A 25,346-nucleotide genomic window follows, 5' to 3' on the forward strand; every position below is an offset into this window, starting at 1 on the left:
CGGAGCCAGGGCCTTCAGGGACGTGGAGTTGGCGGCTGAGATCAGCTGACAGGGGCTGGAGGCCCAGAAATAAGAGAACCGCAGGAAACACACACCCTCTCCCGCCCCCAAGTGGCGCGGCTCCAGGCGCAAGCAGGCGCGTGCCCGCACGCACGCCTCCCTCCCCGCGCTCAGTCGTGCTCTATTGCGCATGTGTCGGGCGGGTTGAACAGGGGGCACCAGCCGGAGTGACTGGGAAGAGCTCCTCCCGGGTGGACCGGTAGACCCGGACTGGCGGCGCGTCACTTCCGCTGGGGCGGGGCGGAGCTGGGGAGGGGGTGGTGCCTGGATGTTGCTCTCGGGTTCGTGTTGGAAGCTCAGCTGATGCAGGCCGGCTGCTGGGGACGTCAAGGCCGCGAAGAGGCGCGTTGCCACTGCCGCCGAAGTAGTTGCGGCCTGCATCCGGGTAAGTCGCCGCTGAGGGACCGAGGCAGAACGATAGGCTTGGGAAAATGGAAGCCTGGTAGCCTCTGGGCTTGTCCGGGCCTTCTGGTCTCCTTATCGCTTCTCGTAGGGCGTTTCATGGGAGAGCGCGGGGAGACTCCCAGCTTGCTGGAAGCACAGGACCTAGGTTCCAAAGGCACCGAACACCAGAAAGAGCTCGCGGGTGCTGAGGCTGTTCGGTGCACGGCGCCCTCAGCCTCTCCCGCCCCTGTTGGTTTTGCTGGCCCAGCTGTGCAGATTGTTTTGGTTTCTCTGGTCCCGCCCCGCGCTTCCTGTTCCACCTCCGCGACTCCCAGCCTGTTTGGCTTTCCCCCACTGTAGGGTTTTCCAGCAGTTCGCTGATGTCTGTCAAAACAGTTTCCCTATCTACATCATTCTGGAATGTCACTGCGCCGGTAACTCCATTGGTTGGAATTTTTATTTATTAGCGACTTCTTTTTAACTCCACCTCTATTTAACTATGTACCTAACTACTGCTGCTTAAGTGGATTCAGATGTGTGTGATTTTTAAAAGGTGAAACTGTATGAATCATGTTTCAGTGCTTCTCGTCTTTGTCATTTCAGTCATGCTGGGAGGAACCTGGTTTCTGTGCCTAATACGATGATAACGATAAAGAAAAGTGGTGACTCCTAGGAAAAACTTAGAGATTTGTCATTAGGGACTGTCATGTGATCTTTAGTGTTTTTACTTCCAGGAACAGTCCTAATTGTTGAGATTTCAAACGTAACAAAACTGCTCTGTGTATCGAGAAAATGCTGTTAAAACAGTGAAATATTAAGAATTTAAAATCTGTTAATTTTTAAAAAGTGTAATAAACTGTGTACTGAGAGTTTATGCCGCTTATGAGGCAGTTGTCTCAAGCGCATTGTAGTTATTTTGTTAAATTGCTTGTGCAAATTCGTTGTACTTTCTGACTTCATAATTTTTATTAATCAAAATTTTTTTAATGTTGATATTGTTTTTCTATTTCTATATGAGACATAAATTAAAATCTTGAAAGCAATGTCCTTTTAACTAGTAATGTTGAGTGAAAGGATCAGTTTCACTAGTTTATATATTTACTTCACATGCAAAGTTAAAAGTACAGCTTGTACTTTGACTTGTTTTTTTTGGATCAGTAATGACAGGAATTGTGCTGAAGGTACATATTGCCTCACTTGTGGAACATATATTTATAAAAACGTCAGAGTTAGAGCTATTATCCCCTCATCTTAGTTCTCATTTTTCTCTGTCATTTCTTATGTTTTACTTTGTTCATTATCTATCACTTTTTACAACTTGCTGTTGTATTCATTGCCCTGACTTTTTTCAGGCTATCTTTTCTCCTGCGCTTTTCTGTTTCCTTGGATGACTTACTCTTTCTAGCTCTGTATGTCAGTCAAGGCTCTACCCTGTTCTCTTTAAACCAGAGTTTTAAAATTTGAAACCCAAGTAATACATTAGTAGGTCCATGAATATCCTGAAATGTCATGAAAATATTATGTATATATGCAAATAAGCATTTTTCAAGGAAGAGGAACTTTTTTCAGGTTCTGTGATCCTGAGATTCTCAAAAATTATTACTGTAAATATTTCTTTGGTAAATCCAGTCTTATGGTTTCAGCTGTCACTGTACTGATAACTCCAAACATAAATCCACAGCCTATGTTCCTATAGTACTTCTCCATTTGAATGTCCCACTGTAAATACAAGAGATTTTTCTTTCATATTTAATTGGCCCCCTTCCCAATTGTCTCATATTTACAAATGACATTCTCCTTGTGTCTTTGATTAAAAATCCTTAAGTTGTCTTGACACCTCCCTCTCCTTATCCCATTCTTCCCCTGTCCTGTGTTGTTTCCGCATTTTCAAAGTGTGGCTCAGAGTAACCCTCTTTTCCATTATAGTACTGTTACCTTAATTCAAACCCTTGTAACTTTATGGCTGCATTATTGCAATAACTAGGTGAAGTCCCTTATAAATTCATTCTTTCTATCCTCAGCAGAGCCTCCACCTAGAAATTCCCACATTCCCTCTTTATTCGATGTATACCTCCATTGTATTTATATTACCCTAATAATAGGTAGTCTAATCTTCCCTGCTCTTTTCTCGTTTGTTGATGGTAGTAACTCTCACTTTCCATTCTTCTGTATATTTTTGCAATCTAACTTCTTTTCCAGCTGAATTTATTCTCAAAATTCTTATCTGCATTTACTGGCTTTGTGATTTGGGAGCAATTAAATTAAGCTTGTTGATTTAGTTAATACTTCTTTATGTTTAGTAATTTTTGCTTGATAATTGTCATTTCCAGAGAGGTATATTAAAATACTATGATCATGAAATTGTCTAGTCTTCCTGTAATTGCCCCCCCTGTTTTTGCTTTATATACTATATTTCAACAGCAGATTGATAGGTGTATTTATAATTGGTCATGAGGGTTATATTATATTGGAAAGAAACAATTCAGACCTCTTAATGTATCCTGGGCTTGTGTGGCTGGTTTTCTGCTTGACTCTTGGGTCCACCTCTATCATTTTTCTTGTTTCTTGCTTTTCTTCAACCACCTTGTTGTTCTTGCTCTTCCTGAATAGGCAAAGCCCATTCCTGTCTCCAAAGGTTGATTGCTTTTTCCTCTGCCTTGAAAGCTTTTTCCCCCTATACTTTTAATAATTTGCTTCCTCACTTTATTCAGATGTTTAGTAAAATGTCACCTCAGTTCTTCTCCTGACCACCTGAACTAAACTAGCATTCTCTGTGTCCTTCCTCCCCAAACCCCAGCTTAATTTTTTTTATGGCACTTCTCCACCTGATATTATACATTATATTAGTTCTTTATTTGTTAATAGGTTGTATTGTTCTCCAAGGCCTAAAAGACTGCCTGAGGTTTAATAAATAAGTGGATTACTCCTTTTACTATTATATAGTATCCTTTTTTAAAAATCCTTATTTAATGACTTTACCTTAAATTTGCCTTAATGTGCATTTTTGCTTTCTTTTGGTTATTATATGCCTGGCATATCATTTTCCACATTCCATTATTTTCAGTCATTCTTTGTCATTATGGTATAGGTGTGTCTAGTAACTAGCATGTAACTGAAGTTTTCATTTCAAAAATTTGCTTTTCCTGTTCACTCTGTACAGTTCTCTGTTTTTACCTCCTTATTTTTTTTCTCTCTGTTATATCATTGACATTGTAAATCTACTTAATTTTTCTATTATTTCTAAATCCTGGTTACACATTTTCCTGTTGGCTATATTTGCTAGTACTCTCTTGAGGTGATTCATTTCCTTGCATGTTTTGAAATCTTTGTAAGTTAAACTTCATTGGTGGTGGCTTATTGTGGGAGTCTCATTTGCTCTGAGCTTTGGAAGTGTCCTTTCTGTTGACTTTGCTGAGGCCCTATAGGGTTCACCAGCTCTGACTAGTTTTCGTTTCCTTAGAGTCTCTGTACCATCAAGGTAATGTGACTACAGATCCAGGTAATTCCTCTTCAACTGTGGATTTCCCATTTATTTATTTATTTATTTATTTATTTATTTATTTATTTATTTATTTATTTATTTATGGTAAAAAACACATATAAAATTTACCATCTGAACCATTGTTAAGTGTATAGCTTAGTGGCATTAATTTTATTCACATTGTTGTAAAACAGATTTCCAGTACTTTTTCATCTTGCAGAACTGAAACTCTATACCTATGAAATAACAACTGTCCTTTGCTCTATTTCCCCAACTCCTTGTAACTACCATTCTGCTGTCTATATCTATGAATTTTACTGTTCTAGATACTTCATATAAGTGGAACCAGCATTTTTCCTTTTGCGACTAGCTTATTTCACTTAAAATAATGTCCTAAAGGGTCATCCATGTTTTGCAGCATGTTATAGGATTTCCTTTTTTAAGGCTGTATAATATTGTATTTCTTGGCCATATTTTATCTATCTATTCATCTGTCCGTGGACATGGGTTGTTTCTACCTCTGCTACTGTGAATAGTGCTGATATGAACATAGTTGTGCAAATATCTCTTTGAGACCCTGCTTTCAATTCCTTTGATTATATACCCAGAAGGAGGATTTGTGGATCATATGCTAGTTCTACTTTTAATATTTTGAAGAACCACCATACTGTTTTTTATAGCGGCTGCACCATTTTAGTCCCACCAACAGTGCTCAAGAGTTCCAACTTTTCCACATCTCTGCCAAAACTTACTATTTTTTTATTTATTTAAACAGCCATCCTAATGACTATGAGGCAATATACCATTTGGTTTTGATTTGCACTTCTCCGATGATCATTGATGTTGAGCATTTTTTCATATGCATGTTCACCATTTGTATATCATTTTTGGAGAAAAGTCTATTCAAGTCCTTTGCCCATTTTTAATTGGGTTGACTTTTGTTTTTGAGTTGTTGGAGTCCATTATTGGTTTTGAGTATGGCTTTTTATCCACAAGAAATATCCAATATTTCTGTATTGGGGATTATAGAGTTTTTATGTTAATTCAGCTTATTACATTGACAGCAAGTCCTTTGCCCATTATTTTCTCCGGGTCCTGGAGCGAAATCAGACTACTTGCAGTTTTTACTTATATTGTATTTGCTTTCTTAAATGCTTTTTTGTGTTTGCTTGTGTTTATTTTTTCCCCCATTAATTAGAATGTTCTCCTTTCCTTCTCATCTGTACCCAGTGATGAATTTCTTAACTTTGCCCAGTTTTTAGCATCTTTTATCAGACTTGCCTGGATATTTACCTTGTGTTTTCCATTCACAAGGCTCCATCTATTAAAGTGCTTTAAATTGTTTGATTTTTCTGATTACAAAAGTAATACCTGCTCATTGTAAAAAACTCCAACATTACAAAAATGAAAAGAGTCCTTCTATTCTCTTTTGATCCCACTCCTCAGTTCACAAGAATAAATAAACTAGTGCTAATCCTTTTGGAATCTTTCTGTATGTGTGTGCACGTACAAAGGTAGCCACAGGTTTAAACTACATGTGTAGGTTTTTGTTTTCTTTTATTACATAATATCTATATATCTACATCTATATGTCTTCATGTGTCTGTACCTCATATAATATTGCATCTTGCCTTTTTCACTGTGCTCTGTATGAAGGATATGTCAGTATACACAGATCATCTGGTTCTCTTTAACTGGTATGGTAACTCATTCCATTGTATGTATTTACCATAATTTATTTAACCATCCCTTACCAGAAGATATTTAGAGTTGTTTTTCAGTGTTTTATTATTTCAAGCAGTGTAGCAGGGATTGTGTGTATATACCTTTGCACTTTATGCAAGCAATTCTTTTTTTTTTAATCCTCACCTGAGGATATTTTTTCCATTGCTTTTCGGAGAGGGGGTGGGGGGGAGAGAGAGAAACATTGATGTGAGAGAGACACATGGATTGGTTGTCTCCCGAATGCGCCCCTACCAAGGCTGGGGATCAAGCCTTATGCAAGCAATTCTTGATAGGGGAATTGCCAATCAAAGAATATGTGCCTTTAAAATTTGATAGGTAGCATTTTTAATATTTCATCAGATACTGTCAAATAGCCTTCTGTGTCCCATTTCCCCAGCCCTTTGTCAATACTGGATATTATCGATCATTTACATTTTTACCTATTACAGCAACAAAATATGCTTTAATTGGCATTTTTCTTTGATACAAAGGATGTTTTCATAATTTTACTGTTTGTATTTATTCTGTGACTGGCCTGTTTATCTTCTTTGCCCATTTTTCTATAGGATTATTCTTTCCTTTCTTATTTGTATTTGTTCTTTTTATATTGTGATTGTGAACCCCTTGGCTGTTAGATGTTGCATATAGCTGCTTCTAGTCTGACTTCTTTAATTTAATAAGCACTTATTACTAAATAGTGAACTCTTCTTTATGTAGCTATCTCTAGATCTAAACTGAAAGTCCTTAGTATCCTGTTTGTCTTTGTCGCCTCAGCATTTAGCAACATGTAGTATAGATTAAATGTTCTATAAGTGATTTGCAATAAATGAATTTTATAAGACCTGACTCTTGTCTTCAAAGAACGTAAAGTCTAGCATCACATAAACTTGTCAAGACTTTAACAATAAGGAAGAAAAACAGCATAGTATCTAAATTGCATATTCAATTAAGTGTTGTAGAAAAACTTATCTAATGGGTGGCTTCTCTAAATTAGTGTTCATGAAACATCCTGCTACTCACTTTCTTTTTTGATTGACTTCTGTACTGAAAGATGAATTCTTTTAGCTTAAAAGTGAAATCTGTATGAGTCATAATGGAAACAGATAATTCTATCTTTTTTTGAGACAAGTTGCCAAGTTTAGTTTATGTAGTAATGTATTTTTCTTATACCCAATTTCAATTTTCCTTTGAATCCTAATTTTTTTCCTTGCCATTTCAGGTAAGACCATGAATTATGGCATTTCTTAATGAAGCATTCAGGAATGAAGTGAAAGTCATAACAGATAGAGAAAAAAAGTGATTTTTAAGTTATGTCTATTAATTTGACTATAGATATATATATTTACCTCCTTAGTAATGCGCGAAGTCTTTGTGGGAAGCAGAAAAGCAAGCAACTACATTTCTTGTCCTCACCTAAATATTACTGGAAGATAAGCCACATCAGTCTACAAAGAGGTTTTCATACAAGCAAAATAAGATGTAAATGGACCAAAAGTGAAGCACATTCTTGCAGTAAGCACTGTTACTCTTCAAGCAACAATGGTTTACATATTGGAATTTTGAAACTTAGCACTTCTGCTCCCAAGGGACTTACAAAAGTGAGCATTCGTATGTCCCGTATTAAAAGTACTTTGAACTCTGTTTCCAAGGCTGTTTTTGGAAATCAGAATGAAATGATCTCACGTTTAGCTCAATTTAAGCCAAGCTCTAAAATATTAAGAAAAGTATCAGATGGTGGCTGGTTAAATGAGAAAAACGTTAAACAAACCATCAAATCTCTGAAAAAGTATAGTGACAAATCACCAGAAAAGAGTTCTGTTCTAGAAAAGCAAAGTCACATTATAGATAAAGGCAAAGATACTGGTAAACAAAGCCCTTTTCATTACACAAATATTATAACTACAAAATTTGGAGAGTCATTCTACTTTTTATCCAATCATATTAATTCGTACTTCAAACGTGAGGAGAAAATGTTTCAAAAAAAGGAAAACAAACATTTCCAGGACAAATCAAAACTTGAAGATAAAAAGGGTGAAGAAGAGAAATCCAGTTCTCCAGATCCTGGTGTGCTGACTGATGATAAACTAGGCTCAGAATCTTCTTCATATACTGTGGATAAGCCTGAAAGTCCCAGTGGAACACCTGAGGTTCTTCCAGTTTCTACTAAACAAAGTATTGCTAACTTTCTTTCTCGTCCCACTGAAGGTGTACAAGCTTTAGTAGGTGGTTATATTGGTGGACTTGTCCCCAAATTAAAGTATGATTCAAAGAGTCAGTCACAAGAACAAGAAGAAACCACCAAAGCTGAGCAGGCTGATAATAAAGACAAAAATGCAGAGGAGAAAAAGCGTTTATCTCTTCAGCGAGAAAAGGCAAGTTGTTATTCATGGTGGTTTTAAGTTTAAATTTTTGTCAAATTGATGTTTTATTTTCTGATGGGACCTTAGAAACTTTAACCATTTATTAATATTACTAGAGCAGTTTCATATTGTAATCATATGTATTTTAATATGTCTTTGTAGATTATTGCAAGAGTGAGTATTGATAACAGAACCCGGGCATTAGTTCAGGCATTAAGAAGAACAACTGACCCCAAACTCTGCATTAATAGGGTTGAAGAACTGACTTTTCATCTTCTAGAATTTCCTGAAGGAAAAGGAGTGGCTGTCAAGGTAGTTTTAGTTTATTTCATCTGGTTTTGTCTTGGAATGAAAATACTGATAAACCTTCTAAAATGGAGAAGGCATTACCTTTCATTTTTTTATTTAAATATTTTGTGGTTTTTATATATGTAATGTGTAATATTCAGTAATTGTCCCATATATTCTGTGATATACATTATCCTAAATGCTTCCTTTTATTCTGTGATATAAAGTATGCTATTAGTACTGATATCTGTACTTTGAGATTAAACATTTTAAAATGGCAGATAAATCTTAGTATATTAACTTTTCTTTGCCTCAGTTTTTTCAAATATAAAGTAGTCAAGATAATTTACATCCATTTAAATGGACTGTTTTCAGACAAATACTATAAAGTATGAATAATGTGGCTGAGTCTCTATATCTGTACTACTGTCATTAAATATTAATAATATTTAATGAACAACTTGAAAATATAATGAATAGATGATGTTAACATTTTATTAGAGATCTGTAGTGCTTATTTTTGACTTGCCATTCAGAAAATTATAAGGTAATCTAAGTCTTTGAATGATGTAGTGTTATATTGTATAATGTGTGCATTATAATAGCTAAACTTTCATGTTCATAAAATTTGGGATTATCTTTTATGTAGATGTAATCTCTTTACCTAAAAGGTAAATTTTCTAAATATAGATATGCATTTAAGTCCATTTAACATTTCAGTGATATACTGAAAGCGGAGACCGAAAATAGAATTCCATATTTTAAAGGACTATTTAAAAACAGTTTATTGAAGTAAATTGTGAGTATAAAGTTCAGTGGATTTTCACAAACTGAACACATTCATGTGAACAGCACCTGGTTAAAGATTAGATTTTACTTGTGTCCCAAATCACAATCTCCCAAAAAAGTAATCAGAATTTTACCTGATGTATATTATATGAAATATTGTGATTGGCTTCTTTCATTCAGCATATTGGTAGAAATCATTCATATTGTTGTGTATCATTGTTGTATATCATTCATTCTTGTTGCTTTTATATTTCATGGTTTGAATGTATCACAATTTATTTATTCATTGTACTTTTGATGGATTTCTGAGTAGTTTTTAGTTTTAGTTTATTGTAATAGTCTTGCTAATAGAAATTTTGAGGACTCTTATTTTGCATAACTGACCCCAGATCTAAGGACCCTTCAATGCCAGAGAGAAATGTGATAGAGGAATATATATTCAGATCAGTTATGAAAGAAAATCTTGGTAGTCTAAAGAAAGCTCTTACTCTTTCCCTAAATAATAAGAGTCTCAATAACAATTAACTTGATAAATTGCTTAAGACATGTTAGCATGTACACTTTCATGTGAACTTTACCAATGAAATTTTTAATAATTAGCAAGAATTAAGCTTTTTAAAAATGTTAGAATTGTTTATTATAAAACATCTATATGACTTTTATTTTTGTGTGTGTACCATGCTTATGGTGGCCCTATCTAGGCAATTATTTTTGATATCTAATGCCCTAAAAGAAACTAGTTTCTTTTGTGTATATGTATTTCGTGTACTGCACTATGGCAACCATATCTAGGAAATTATTTTTGATGATTTTTTCACTGTTGGTGGTGGTGAAGGTGATTTCCTTTCACTATTTTTTTCCTTTTAATAATCATTTTATTTTTTATGGAAAGTAATTCAGAGAACTCCCAACCCACATAGTGTCAGCTCACATATCTTCAACCATTGTGGTACTGTATATTCTTGCATTTATTTTTATTTATTTTTTTATCTATATTGTTGAGAGTATCACAGATGTTTCCCTGTTCCCCCCTATTACCCCCTTCTACCTGGTTCCCACCCCCAAAAGTAACCTTTTCTTATTTTAAAAAAGGACAGCACGTGAACATTGTAGAAAACTTAAAAAAACGAAAGAAAATCAAAAGTAAGAAAATAAAAACGCATTTCTCCTACCCTGAGATTACCACTGTAATTAATGTATTAGTATCTATTCATATTAGTCAGATTGAGTTAAGTTCTATTAACAGACAATACCAAAATCTCAGCAGTTTAGCACAACAGAAGTTTATTTGTCACTCATGCAAAGTTGGCTGTGGTTTTGGGTGAGTCCAAGACAGTGTACTTTCATGCAGTGGCCACTTTGATCCTGTTCCCTATATCTCAGTACAAGGTCTCCTACATCATTTCTCTATTGGGGTAAGAGTATTTCAGCTGAAAGTGCCATCAAAACTTCTTTGTCCTGCCCAGTTGTACTGGCTTGAGAAGTATACTTGCCTTTGTGTGCCTGGAAGAGGAAGTGAACTGGGTATTGGTGAAGGTTAGTAATGTTAACCACAGTATTCCTCTGGAAGTTGTTTATATGTACTGTTTTATAACCTGTTTTTTTCAGTTTGCATTGTATACCTTTTTGTATCAGTAAATTTTCATCTCATCATACCCTGTTCAAAACTGTTCTTTATATAACTGATTAGATCTAAATGAGATTCCAATTCAGACCATACATTTCACCTGGTTATTTTCCCTAAGTCACTTATAATATTGTGCAGTCCTCCCTTATTTGCACCATCAGGACTGACTTAATTGAAGAGACTAGGCTGTTTATCTTGTAGAATGGCTCAACTTTCTGGATTTACCTGGCTTCCTCCTCATTGGTGTTATTTGCTGTATAACTCTTTCCTTTTTTTTTTTTTTCCTGAACACTGGAATTTAAATACAAAGGCATCATTGAGTTAAAGATTTTCTTATTAGAACAAATTGTAGATGATGTCATGTGCTTCATATTATATCCTATTAGAACACATAATTGGTTGAACAATTATTATTAATGCTAAGGCTGACCACTGGATTAAGGAAATGACAATCCTATCTTTTCATTCGACATTTAGACTAGAACCATTATTCCATCAGCCATTAACGTAATTATTTCCAGAACTAGTCATTTCATTCGGGTTTCAGAATAAATGTCTAATTCTATCATTCCTCTGCACTGTAATTGATATTATTCTCTAAAAGTAGAGCTTTTCTTCACCAGCTAAAGTTATTTGGTTATTCTCAAAGACCAATTTTACAGGAAAAGCAAGACATTAATTTCTTTCTAGTCACCAATTTTCAAAGTCAAGAGTTGCTTTAAAAGCTACCTCATTGGTGACATCAGTTCTTGGCTTTTTTTTTTTTTTACTATCATTATGAACTCACAGATTTTAATAAATTGTGTTTCTATTTTTAGATCAATAACCCTTTTTTCTCCCCCCTTTTTTTTTTTAAATGTTGAATTTGTCTCAACTTTGTGTAGTAGGGGCCCACCCCTTCAGGCTGATTTACATGTCTTTTCAAAAAGTTATTATAGCCCAGCCTGCATCCACCTATGAACCAGGAGGGCACAGTTTAATTCCGTCAGGGCACATGCCCAGGTTTCGAACTCGGTCCCCAGTAGGGGACGTGCAGGAGTCAGCTGATCAGTGACTATCATCACAGATGTTTCTTTCTCTCTCTCCCTCTCCCTTCCTCTCTCTGAAATCAATAAAAACATATTTTTAAAAAAGTTGTTATAAAAATATATCATAAATATCATATCACAAAAATATCAGTATATAAATTATACAGCTCCATGAGTTTTCAAAAATTGAACACATCTATAAATTACCACCCACTGTAAGAAAAAGAATATTACCAGTATTCAAAAGTTCCTTCTAATCACTAGCTTCAAAAAGATTGACCGGTGTTTCTGATTTCTAGCAGTGTAGATTAGTTGTTCCCTTTTCTACATATTATATAAATGGAATGATATAGCATGTGCTCTTTTATGTGTATTTTTTTTTCTCCACTCAACATAATGTTGGCTAGAACTTTCTATATTACTGTGGAACATTTATTCTCATTGTGGTGTATTCTGTGGTATGAATATAGCACAATGTATTTATTCATTTTAGTGCTGATGGACATTTGGATAGTTTCCAGTTTGGTAATATTTAAGAATAGTGCTTCTGGGAAGTGTCTTTTGGAAAAGTTTTGTTTTCATTTCCTTTGGGTGTATACCCAAAAGTAGTATTCCTGGTCATAGTGTGTGCCTGTTTTCATCTTTAGTAGATACTGCCAAAAGGTTTTGCAAAGTGCTTATACAAATTTATACTTTCACCAGAATTGTATGAGCCTTCTGGTTGTTCTACTTCCTCTCCAGCACTTTATATTATTTACCTTTTTCAGCCATTTTGTTGGATGTTTAGTGATATTAAATTGTGGTTTTAATTTGTATTTCTCTGGTAACAGTGAAGTTCAGCATCTTTACCAGTATTTATTGGCCATTTGTATACTTCCTTTGTGAAGTGCATATTCCAGGTCTTGCTCATTTTTCCATTGGATTGACCAGCTTTTTCTTACTGATATGGAGAATCTTTTTATATATAATGGATATAAATATTTCAATATATTTTATAATATATGTATATACAATATACATATATATTTATTATTATAAATATATTATCCTACTCTGGTTCACCTTTTCTTTCTAATGGTTTTTTACAAACATATTCTTAATTTTAATTTTGTCCAAGCTGTAAACATTTTCCTTTATGCTTGGTATTTGTGTCCTGTTTAAGATATCTTCGCCTATCCTAAGATCATGAAGATATTTTCCTGTGTTTTCTTCTAAAACTTTATTGTTTTACCTTTCATACATATCTACTATTCATCTAGAATAGATTAGGTTTTATGGTGTGAGGTAGGAGTCTTGACTTTTCTTTTAAATACACATATCCGTCCCTGGCCAGTTTGGCTCAGTTGGAGCATCACCCTGTACATCAAAAGATTGTGGGTTTAATTCCCGGTCAGGGCACATACCCAGGCTGCAGTTTCCATCCCCAGTCGAGGCATACGAGGGAGGCAACTGATTGATGTTCCTCTCTCACATTTATGTTTCTCTCCCTCTCCCTTCCTCTCTAAAAAAATTTAAAAAATTAAATACACATATCCATTTGACCTAGCACATAATTGAAAAGACTTGTCGTAAATCAGGTAATTATATATGGATCTGGTTTTGTATACTGTACTCTGTTCCATTGGTATATTTATCCTTGTTCCAGTACTATGCTGCCAAAATTATAATTTTATAATGAATTTGATGTCTGGTAGTACAAGTCTTTCAACTTTGTTCTTCCTCTTAATAATTGATTTAGGTGTTCTTGGCACATTGTATTTCCATATAAATTTTAGAATCAGCTTATCTATAAAATTTTTAAAAAGAAGAAAAATTCATGCTATGATTGCATTGACTCTATAGATCAATTAGGGATGAATTGAGTCTTTATAATATTGAGTCTTCTAAGCCTTGAATATGTATATTCTTCCACTTATTTGGACTGTATTTTCCCTCAGTGTATTAGGACATTTGGACTGCTATAGCAAAATACCAACTAGGTAGCTTATAAACAACAGAAGTGTATTTCTCAGAGTTCTGGAAGCTAGAAGTTCAAGATCAAGGTGCCAGCATAATCACCTTCTGGTGAGGGGGCCCTCTTCCTGGTTCATAGCTGATTCCTTCTTACTGTGTCCTCATATGCTGGCAGGGACAAGGGATCTCTGTGAGGCCTCTTTTATAAGGGCACTAATCCCATTCATGAGAGGTCTGCTCTCATGACCCAAACACCTCCCAAAGGCTCCTCCTACTAATACTAATCTTTGGAGGTTAGGATTTCAACATACGAATTTTGAGAGGACACAAGTATTCAGACTAGAGCACTCAATGATTAAAAAATTTTGAGTGTCAGTGAATTTCACATCTTTCATTTGGTTTTTAAAAAATTAATTGCTAGGTATATGATGTTTGGGGGTGGTAATTTTATTTTTGTTATTTTTATTTTAGTATATTCTATTGGTAGTTATTATATCAGGATCAGTTCTTGGTCTTTGATCATTTGGTACTGGTTTCACATACCATATAATTTTTCTGGATACTGGACTTTGAATTTAAAAAAATTGCTTAGGATCTAGATATATCAAATGATTTCTTTTTCCTGAGATAACTTATTTGTTCCTCTGCTTGAAACATAGAGTGGGGGCACTGATGACTTTAATTCAGTTTGGGTCAGAGCTGGGTCAAGGCTGAGTTATATTTGTGGGACCTTTAGTTTGCCCTCTTTTTAGGGCATAGTTCTCAAGGGCTTGCAGTTGAGAGCTGGTGTGTTCACTGCCACTACCCTCCTGAGCCCTAAAATCACAAGAGTACACAAAAATTGCACTCTCATCTCCAGAGTTTTCCAGCTTTTACTTTGCACACTGCATAGTTAAAGAATCCACCAAATATCTTGAGGTGAAACCAGCTTTGTGATTGAGGCCCCTCAAGTCCTAAGTTTTGTGGCTCCAAACCCATGAGACTGGTTTCTTTTTCCTCCGTGTATGTTCGTCCTCTGTCTGAACCAAACCCAGTTTTTCAATCTTTAGTTTCTTCTCCAACTCAGCAAATGCTTCAGAGGGAAAAAAGCTATAGTTTATGAACTCACTTCCCAGCAATTATCCTCTTTCCAGAATCTTAGCCTTATTGCTTCAGCAGCTCTTCAGTGCTTTTAAACAAATGACACTTCAAAAAAAAAAGGTTTTTAATTGTTCCTACACAGAGGCTATTCTTTCCTAACCAGCATAGAAGTTAACATTTTCATGCTCCACCATTGCTGAGGTTCCTCTGATGGGGCCTTAGAGCTCAACACTAAACCAGGGCAAATAAAGCAAAACATTGAAAAAATTTAGAATAGTGTTTTAGATTTGATTTATAATAAATAGAAACAAAATGAGTGATACATTGGGAAGTTATTTGATTTACTGGAGGCTACACAGCACAAGTATACCTGCCACTCAACTTATTCCTTTAACCTTTAAATCTGGGCTGTTGACCAGATAAGATGCTTCTGTGCACAGAACACCCCCCCCCACCCCACCCCGGTCACCTGAGTTGGGCACTCTAGGTGCACCCCTGTGTGGGTTGTGTGCACTGCCCTGTTATAGTCGAGTCTTGATTGCTGTTGGCATCACTGGGAGGAATTGACCCTCAGGCCAATGGGCTGTGAGGACCAGCCTCAACTACAGCAGAAGAGCCCTGTGCAGGAGACCCCCTATGGAGCAGGACTTGCTTCAGTGAGGCTTTGGTAGTCACTGAGCCTGCCCCTTGAGTGTGTCGCTCATGGATGTGGTAGTGTTGTAATCTGGTGTGGTCTGAAGCTGACCACTGGGTGCACTGGCTCTGGGGCCTCCCAGGAGGTACAAATTCAGCTACTGCCTATGCCCTGCTTGGGGCCACCCAGCATGAGCTACAGAGAGATTTGCAGTTGGCTGCTATTTGTGCTGGGCTTGGAGGTGCCCAGGAGAGGCCAAGCTGTGAGCAAAGGCAAGCTGCTGCTGCTAGTGCCGGGCCTGGGGCCACTTATCTAGAGGTATTGGGCACATTGAGGCCAGCTGCTGCTTGTTTGAGAGATTTTCTAGAGGTTAATTTTTGACTTAGATATTGGGACACATATATTCTATATATTAATTGACATTAATATGTCAAACAGTAATGTATCATTTAAGATTGCTGAGAAAGTAATAAACACTTGCACCTTGATTGCATGTGATAGTCTACACGGTTAAAAATCATACATTTTCATTTTTGATTTGACAAAAAGAACAAAAAAAATCTTTTTTTCTCAATATAGGAGAAAATTATTCCATATTTATTACGATTGCGACAAATTAAGGATGAAACTCTTCAGGCTGCAGTTAGAGAAATTTTGGCTTTAATTGGCTACGTGGATCCAGTGAAAGGAAGAGGAATCCGAATTCTCACAATTGATGGTGGAGGAACAAGGTAGGACTAGAAAAATTATTTATCTAATTTTAATTTTATTTTATATTTTTATTGATTGATTTTTTTTTTAGAGAGAGAGAGAGAAACATTGATAAATTCCACTTATTTATGCATTCATTGGTTGATTCTTGTATGTTGCCTGACTGGGGATTGAACCAGCAACATTGGCATATGGGTACGGTGCTCTAACCAACTGAGCTACCTGGCCAGCGCTAGAAAAATGATTTTTAAAAACTATAGTTCCAATTCAGCCATAGGAATTTTAAAAAACTAATTTAGTATAATTATGTCATTTCAAATTTAAAAAATTTTAAAATATACTTTTATTGATATTTTAAATGTATTTTATTTTTATTGAGAGAGGAAGGGAGAAGGTAGAGAGATAGAAATATCAATGATGAGAGTCATTGATCAGCTGCCTCCTGCACACCCCCTGCTGGGGACCGAGCCCGCAACCTAAGCATATGCCATGATCAGGAATCAAACCTCAATCTCCTGGATCATAGGTCTGTGCTTAACAGCTGAGCCACGCTGGCTGGGCATAAACTAGAATTTTTTAAATAAAACATGAAATTGCTTTTCTTAACTTCCTTCTTTTTTTTCTTAATCCTCACCCAAGGATATTTTTTCCATTGATTTTTAAAGAGAGTGGAATTGAAGGGAGGGAGAAGTGGGGAAGGAGAGAGAGAGAGAAAGAGAGAGAGAGAGAAACATGGCTTGATTGCCTCCCACCCTCACCCTACCTGGGGCCAGAGATTGAACCTGCAACCCAGGTATTTGCCCTTTACTGGTAATCGAACCCATGACCTCTGGTGCATGGGCCGATGTTCTAACCACTGTGCGACACAAGCCAGGGCTTAATTTACTTCTTTATCAATCTCAGAGCTTCTTTAACCATATCTGAATTTCTTTAATTTGACCTAGTATTTATAGCTTGGTCTTTTCATAATGTTTTTGGTAGTTTAGGATTTATCAACCAAGATTCTCTTAAAATGTTGGCAGTATTTTATAATGTTTGCTTTCTTTTATTATATTTATCATACCCATACGTCAACTAATCATTTAGTAAAGTGATAGTTATAAAAGGAGTCTATATCTGTAACTTCTCAACTCCCTATATCTTCACTTTCAGATGCCAGTTCTGGCACTACACAAGAATTATTAAATGTACTCTTAGCTCAGAAGATAATTTTACCATTAAGCTTCATTCTTACTACTGGTAATCCATCCATGCTTTTTATTCTGTCTTAGTTTGTCCTGTTTTTTAATACTTGTTGGTTAGATTCTTTGGCTTAGTTTTATGACCCTTTCCCCAAATTTGCTAGCTTAGGTTTCAGTTTCCTGCCATCTCTACTCTTACCTCTTAGATTCATAGTACCTACCTGCCTATTGTTCTTAGATTAATTTACCTCTCTGACTTCATTTTCTGGTATACTTGCTTTGCCAATCACTTTTCTATTTGTTCAAGTTCTGCCCTTTTTGTTAAATTTTATAGTCTAGGCAAAGGACAATGAAATACCGAACTTGGATGGTGGCAAGTGGGAAACAGGAGGAAGGAACAATATGCAAAATATTTTGAAGGAAAAGGGAGGCTGGATATAATAAAAACAGGTCAAGATCACTCATAAGTGTAAACCTTATGGATGACTGGGATACAATTGCAGGGAAAGGGGAGGAGGTGATTGGTATTGAGAAAGAATATAAGGTATCACACATCCACTTAGAAGTGCTTAGTTGGCAAATAAAGATAGAATTTTGATTGAGAGAAAAGTCTTAGAAGATCTTTTGGATCTTTGTTAGGGAAGTGAACTAATCCAAGAAGGTGGACATCATTCATGTGATAAAGTTGTCATGAATTGGAAATAATCATTCTAATTCATAGAATTGTTTCCAAGTGATGAGAAGTAGGGAAAGTGGCAGTTAAGTGAGTAAGGAATTTCACTGAGGACTAGGAAGAAGCCAGTCTTCTCTGCCATTAAAGTCAGGGGAGTTGGGAGGGATGGTGTCATTCATTGAGTCAACTAACAAGTATTGAGTGCTTTCCATGTTCTAAGTACTGATTTAGATCCTGCCTGGGGTCACTCAGTAAACAAAACATGAAATTCAAGTCTTCATGGTGCTACTCTTCTAGAGGAGGAAGAAAACAACAAATAGAAAAACAAAACAAATATTATTGAGTAATGGGTGCTATGATGAAAATGAAAGCAAGGTAAAGGGATAGAGACTAAGAGTGCTATTTCAAAGAGTGAGCATGACTGTGACTTGTTTTTGAAGTAACATTTAAGTAGAGATCTGAAAGAACATTAAAGGACATTCAAATGTCTATTTAGAGTGAGGAAGATATGGTGAAAAGAGCTTTGTGACCAGTATCTGACTCTCTAGAATGGGAGTTTTGATAATGTAGAAATTAGAGGGAAGACAGTTGGGAAAACCTCAAGGTGCGTTAGGATGAAGGTAAGTTTAGATTTATGATTTTCCACTGTAGGTACCGTCTCCCTAGAAGACATTTGTATCTGGAGACATTTTTGGTTGTAACAACTGGGGGACTGTCACTTGCATCTAGGGAGAAGACAGTGGCTGTTAACTATCTACCATGCATAGGATAGCCCCCTACAACAAAGAATTACACATCCCAGAATGTCAAAAGTGCTGCTGTTGAGAAACCTTCATTTAGGGGAATGTGAGAAAGCAGACAGAATGGGAAATTTGTGTTCAAAGGAGTAAGATATGGGGGCTTGTAAGAAAAAGAATTCTTATTTCTTTTATTTCTTTTGTGTAAGAAAACCTGGTATAGTGTTAGGCATATAGAACCAACCTGGCAAGTATATTTATTTTTAAATTTACTCTGAGTTAATTTATAAATACAGCATTTTTAAATAGTTTCTTCCTCATTATACAAGTAAAACTTGGGAGAAAAAATATATAAACAAATCATAGCTCAGAATTTCAAGATTGTTTTTAATATTTTTATTTCTTCAAATTTTTTTTTCTAGGTGAGTATATATGTACATGTTTTATTTTTTTAAGTAATGGAGATCACATTGTTAAATATATTTTATTCAGCATTAACTTTTATTTTTATTTTTAATATATCTTTATTGATTTCAGAGAGAGGAAAGGCGAGAGAGAGAGGTAGAAACATCAATGATGAGAGAGTCATTGATCGAGCCCGCAACCCGGGCATGTGCCCTGACCGGGAATCGAACCCCAATTGCCTTGATCCTAGGTCAATGCTCAACCGCTGAGCCACGCCCGGCCGGGCAGCATTAACTTTTAATTCTTTGTGTCTTACCTTGAATTCCTACTGTATCTCTCTTATGAGCCATCTTATGTACTCTTTCCACTCTTCAAATCCACATTACTTCTTGCAATTAAAAAAAAAAAATCAGCATTTTTGGTTTTCTACTTGAATTTTAAAATATTTTCTGATGACTTCATGTCACAGTATCAAAGCACAATTTGGCACTCTAAATTTTATTTTGTGGTGTCTGACTACCATTGTGTTCCAGGACTTCTCTGCCTCACATCTGGTTTTGGGATTATAACATTTCATTATTTCTGTATATTCTCCTAGTGTTAAGAATTATCCATGTCCTAGAGGGCATTATGCTAAGTGAAATAAGTCAGACAAAGACAGATACCATATGATTTCACTTATATGTGTAATGTAAAAAACAGAATTAATGAACACACAAAACAAGCTAATGGTTGCCAGATGGGAGCAGTTTGAGCAATGGTGAAAGGTAAAAGGATTTAGAAGTACAAATTGGTAGTTATAAATAGTCACATTGATGTAAAGTACAGCATAGTCAAATATATTGTAATAACTATATATAGTGTCAGATGGGTACTAGACTTATTGGGGTGATCACTTTGTAAATTATATAAATATCTAATCACTGCGTTGTACACCTTATACTAATATAATACTGTATGTCAACTATAATTGAAGAATAAATTAAAAAAAAAAAATTATCCTCTTGTTACACATACCCTGAATTGGCCTACACTTAGACTATTTTATGTTTCATATTCATTATGAAGATATTTGCCACCTTTGGCAAATATATCCTTAATGTAGAGCATTGTCCTAAGATTGTTAAGTTTTAAAAAATGATGAAGGCTTAAAAATATGACTTGTGAAATATATAAAACAAAACTGTATAGATGCATAGGTGACCAACTACAATAGTGAGAGAAGGAATCAATATATGCCCTCCCCAAACTAGTGAGTGGAAGCTTTAAGTATTTTCCTTAGTTGGGGTATTTTTTTTTTTTTAAATCTTACATTGGCATATTTTTATAGTATAAATTTAAAAACATACATCGATAGCATGAGTTTTGTGTCATTATTTAGATATTGGATATTCAGCCCTGGCCAGTTTGGCTCAGTTGGTTGGAGCATCCTCCTATACACCAAAAGGTGGTGGGTTTGATCCCTGGTCAGGGCACATGCCCAGGTTGCTGGTTTGATCCGGGTCAGGGCATGTATGGGAGGCAACCTTTCAATGTTTCTCTCTCACATTAATGTCTCTTTCTTTTTTTTCTTAACATCAATAAAAGCATATCCTTGGGCGAGGATTAAAAAAAAAAATTAAAAAAAGATATCGGATATTCAAAAGTCTCCTTAAAAACTTAAGCAACCTTTACTGATGCTGAATTATATTATTAGTTTTCATGTTAGCATATAAGCTAGAAAAGCAACTTTTAGGATTGTTTTATTCAATAACTTAACTGTCCTTGAAACAGGAATTCTCACTTCACCTTTATCTTTTCTATAGGGGTTTGGTTGCTCTTCAGACACTGCGAAAATTAGTTGAACTTACTCAGAAGCCAGTTCACCAGCTGTTTGATTACATTTGTGGTGTAAGCACAGGTAATTATTATTATGGGGATGGTATATCCCAGCAATGCATTAATAAAACATTAAACATTTATGTTCAAGATCATTCTTTGAAATTATGGGTATTAATTTCATGTTTTGATGATGAATAATCCCTTGGTTTGCTTAATTAACTTCTAAAAATATTTATGGGAATAAATTAACATTCAGAAAAAAGTTTTTAATGTGCTTTCTAATATTTTATAAATAAGTCACAAGTGACCAGTTACGAATTATGAGTTATTGCTTTATGGTAAAGTCACCTTAAGTGATGAAACGGAAGGAAGGTAGGTACTCAAATTGTACTTGAATCAATAGAATATTAAAGATGGAAAGGATTGTACTTATTTATGAGAGGTGTTCCTCTGTGAGTTAATTGCTTCGTCTGTCATTTTTCTTTAATCTGGTTGGTTGAAGCCAGAATTTAAATTGATAAGTGTGAGAATCTATGTTTATTAAAGGCTGTTTTTAATATTGCTAGTTGATACACATTTAAAATTATAGTTTCATGTTTGTATAGAATAAATTGGCAGCTTAGAATATAATTGTATGGAATAATTTCTTAGTTTTTATTGACTCACCATCAGATGAATTTTTGTTTTATTCTTTTTTTTTTTCCTATTTCCTTACCCCAGCTCTCTCACCTATCTATTCCCCACCCCCAACACCTCCCACCCCTGCACATCAAGTCTCAGGATACCCATTGTTATTGCTTACTTCCCAGGTAATACTCAAGGACTATTAAGATTGCACATCCTTGCTGTATATTTTATTGTTTGACCTGATAATTTCTCACTTTACATTAGTTTATCTTCAGAGATTTTAATTTCTACTTCTTTAACATTTTTTTTGAATTATAATAGTAGTTCTAAAGACCACTAGTAACAAAATCAAATGATTTATCTGCATTACATGTGTCAAGTATGACAAAAATTCCCAAAGGGCGTGTCAGTTGCTGCTCAGTTGTGAAAACTAAATGAGAGCAGTTGCAGGGATGATTCAAAAGTATAAGAAAACAGCGATTCCTATGTTGTTCCGCTGAACACTATTCCTCAGGATGTTAGTAAATTTGGAAAATGTTGAGTTAAAGGAAGTTAAACAGGTATCTTTACATGGGGATTTCTGATCTCACTTAGTATGTTAAAAATGCATTGTGACTTTCAGAATTGGAAAATAATATGTATATCCCAAATTGATTTAACTGTGGAAGCTTTTAATTTTATTTTTAATATGATTTTATTGATTTCAGAGAAAAGGAGAGGGAGAGAGAGAGAGAAACATCAATGATGAGAGAGAGTTATTGATCCACTGCCTCCTGCACACCCCCTACTGGGGATCGAGCCCCAAACCCTGGGCATGTGCCCTGACCAGGAATTGAACTGTGATGTCCTGGATCATAGGTCAGTCAGTGCTCAGCCTCTGAGCCATGCCGGCCAGGTGGAAACTTTTCTCAGACATTTCCCAGGGCTAGTGTTCTTTGGTACTTTTCTTAGAGCTATTACCTATTGACTATTTCTTTTACTTTAGGATGGTCCTAGCTATCCAAACATTTAAACACATCTACAAGGCAACTTCTTGCTTTGGCACTATTCTTAGTAGGTAGGTACTTATGAAAGAATTTTAAGTTACAGAGATTCACCCATGGGGTAGAATATCAGTTTATGAAATATGTACATTTCTGTATGATCACAATATACCTTTTCCATTGTTTTCTAGCTTATATTAAACTTAATTTGTAATATAGTACTTATGATTTTCCTTTCTTTTTTTCCATTTTGTATATTCTAATGTAGAACTTTTGTTTCACTTATAATTTCTATAAAGTTAATAAATATATACTTAATTCAAGGATAACATACTTACCAGTTCAGTAAAATTCAGTTTTTTAAGTATCTGTTCATCTTTGTAGTAGCTCCACTTAAAAGGAAAGGAACTTAGTTTTTTGGTAAGGTATTTCTTGTGTTAGTTACAACTTTTCTACAAATTGAAAAATAGCAATTTCTATTATATAGTTCTGCCAAACAGAGTATGCTGTCTTACCTTTTACTAGAATAAGACTAAGTATAATAAAATACTTAAAATACTTCAAATACATTATGAGAGTGATTTTCTGTTTTTTATTTCTTTGCAGTCTCAGAGTAAGCAGTGATGCTATACAGGCCTTTTCCTTGTCCCACCCCCTAAAACCTTTCTCCAGTTTTTCTTGTTAGTTCTGGGTTAGGCCAATTAGGTACACTAGGTGGCAGTGTGTCCTACCAATTGCCTCTAGGATATGAAATCTGCTATTTAAAAAGACATCCAGAGACCTAATTTCTTTAATTACATTGATTCCCAGGACCAGTCTGAAGAAGCAATTTTTTAACAAATTGGCAAGTTGTCAAATATCTTATGACCAAAACTAAGGAATTTATTAAGGTTAGAAAGGACTTTCTCTACCACAGTATCCTAATTATATTTTACTTAATGTAGTATAAAATGACACATTTTTATATATTTTTAAATTATCATCATCATTGGTTGCCATTTATGTGTCCTTATTGAGGCCTAGTAAATAAAGACTTTTACATGTATTATCCCAATATAAGAACCTTATACATTTTAGTTGTTGTAATTACCCTTATTTTATAGATGAAAAAAATAGGGCTCTGAGAGGTTGAGTAGTTTGTCCCAGGTAACACAGTTTGAAAGTTTCAAAGGTAGAGTTTTAACCAAGTCTATGATTCAGGAAATCTTATAAGTACTGTAATGTCAATACTGACTAAAACTAAAGATTTTTTTCTTTCAGGTGCTATATTGGCATTCATGTTGGGATTATTTCATATGCCTCTGGATGAATGTGAGGAACTTTATCGAAAATTAGGAACAGATGTGTTTTCACAAAATGTCATTGTTGGAACAGTCAAAATGAGTTGGAGCCATGCATTTTATGACAGTCAAACATGGGAAAATATTCTTAAGTAAGTTATAATTATTCTTTTAAAAGCTGTTTTATCTAGGTAATATGTGCATGTTAATTTTAAAAATGCTTAAAAATATTAAGAAGAATATTAAATTATTGATCCTATTAGTTAGAGATAATCACTATTAATATTTTGGTAAATCTAGCCACTATTTCTTGGGTTCATATGTGTGAGATTTTCATGTAAAAGTTGCAATTGCCTTTTTAAAAATTGAGACCGTATTCTATATAGACCATGTTTGATCCTATTGTTTTTACTTACCATATTAGTTTTTCTTAGAAGTCATAATTTTTAAACATGTTTCCAAAGCACAACAAAGCCATTATACCCACTTTCCAAAAATAAAAGCATGAAGTAGAAACTTAAAATCATTCACAATCTTAATATTCAGAGTGATAGACCTTGTAATATAGGTCAGTTTATAAGCATAATTATTTGGCCAATGCTGATGTGTTTTAAAAATAATCATATAGGAAATAGAGAACATATAGAGAAAACAATCAAAATAACATACAATCTCACTATTAACATGGTGATGTATTTTTTCCCAGAGTTTCTTACAAATAAATAAGTGTATGTATGTATGGGATTGTGAGTGTGCATATGTATTTATTCCCTTCACAAAATTGGGATGATAATGCTCATGTAATTTTGTATCCTGCATTTTTACCTTAGCATTTTATCATGAATGATTTCCTATTCATTGTTTTCTGGGACATGTTTTAATGGTTGTTCACTGTCATATTTTATGGATGTACTATTTAACAATTCTATATTGGAAAAGAAGGATACCTTAGACATTTTTACAGTTTAAAATAAAGGTGAAAGGACATCCTACATCTCTACTTAAATCTTTGATTACACTTTAAGGTAAATTTCTAGAGTGAAATTTTGGGTCAGAAAGTATACATGTTTTAAAAATTATTATATGTTATTGAGTCAAAACATTTGACCCAGTTTACTCACCTACCAGCATCAATTTGTATTTCCATTTCACTAAACATTTTAATTTTTTTTTTTTTTAATATATCTTTATTGATTTGAGAGAGAGGAAAGGAGAGGGAGAGAGAGATAGAAACATAAACGATGAGAAAGTCATTGATCGGCTGCCTCCTGCACGCCCCCGACTGGGGATCGATCCCGCAACCCGGGCATGTGCCCTGACCAGGAATCGAACCCCGATCACCTGGATCCTAGGTCGATGCTCAACCACTTAGCCACATCCAGCCGGGCTAAACATTTTAATTTTAAAACTGTGTCAGTTTGAGAGACTTTTAAACTGGTGTTTCAAATTTGCATCACTTTGATTATTGATGAATTGGAACATTTTTATATTTCGATTATATATTTTCTTCTGAATTTCA

General features: G+C 35.0%; 1 protein-coding gene across 3 annotated transcripts in view; it reads left to right on the forward strand.

Annotated features, from left to right (window-relative positions):
• Positions 1 to 292: 292 nt before the first annotated feature.
• The window catches only part of PNPLA8 (patatin like domain 8, phospholipase A2), a 49,999-nt gene continuing 24,945 nt past the window's right edge, over positions 293 to 25,346 (forward strand). Inside the window, exons 1-6 of one of the 3 annotated variants that reach the window (XM_081147250.1) lie at positions 293 to 445; positions 6,870 to 8,022; positions 8,173 to 8,322; positions 15,989 to 16,140; positions 20,922 to 21,016; positions 23,808 to 23,979. In XM_081147250.1, coding sequence (XP_081003376.1) covers positions 6,961 to 8,022; positions 8,173 to 8,322; positions 15,989 to 16,140; positions 20,922 to 21,016; positions 23,808 to 23,979 — 1,631 coding nt within the window. In that variant the 5' untranslated portion in view covers positions 293 to 445; positions 6,870 to 6,960. Of the gene's footprint in view, positions 446 to 797; positions 998 to 6,869; positions 8,023 to 8,172; positions 8,323 to 15,988; positions 16,141 to 20,921; positions 21,017 to 23,807; positions 23,980 to 25,346 lie in introns of those variants that run through there. The other 2 variants (XM_081147252.1, XM_081147251.1) reach the window with 2 other exon arrangements.

The sequence above is a fragment of the Miniopterus schreibersii genome (genome assembly GCF_964146895.1).
Source record: "Miniopterus schreibersii genome assembly, chromosome: 9".
NCBI classification, from domain to species: Eukaryota; Metazoa; Chordata; class Mammalia; order Chiroptera; family Miniopteridae; genus Miniopterus; species Miniopterus schreibersii.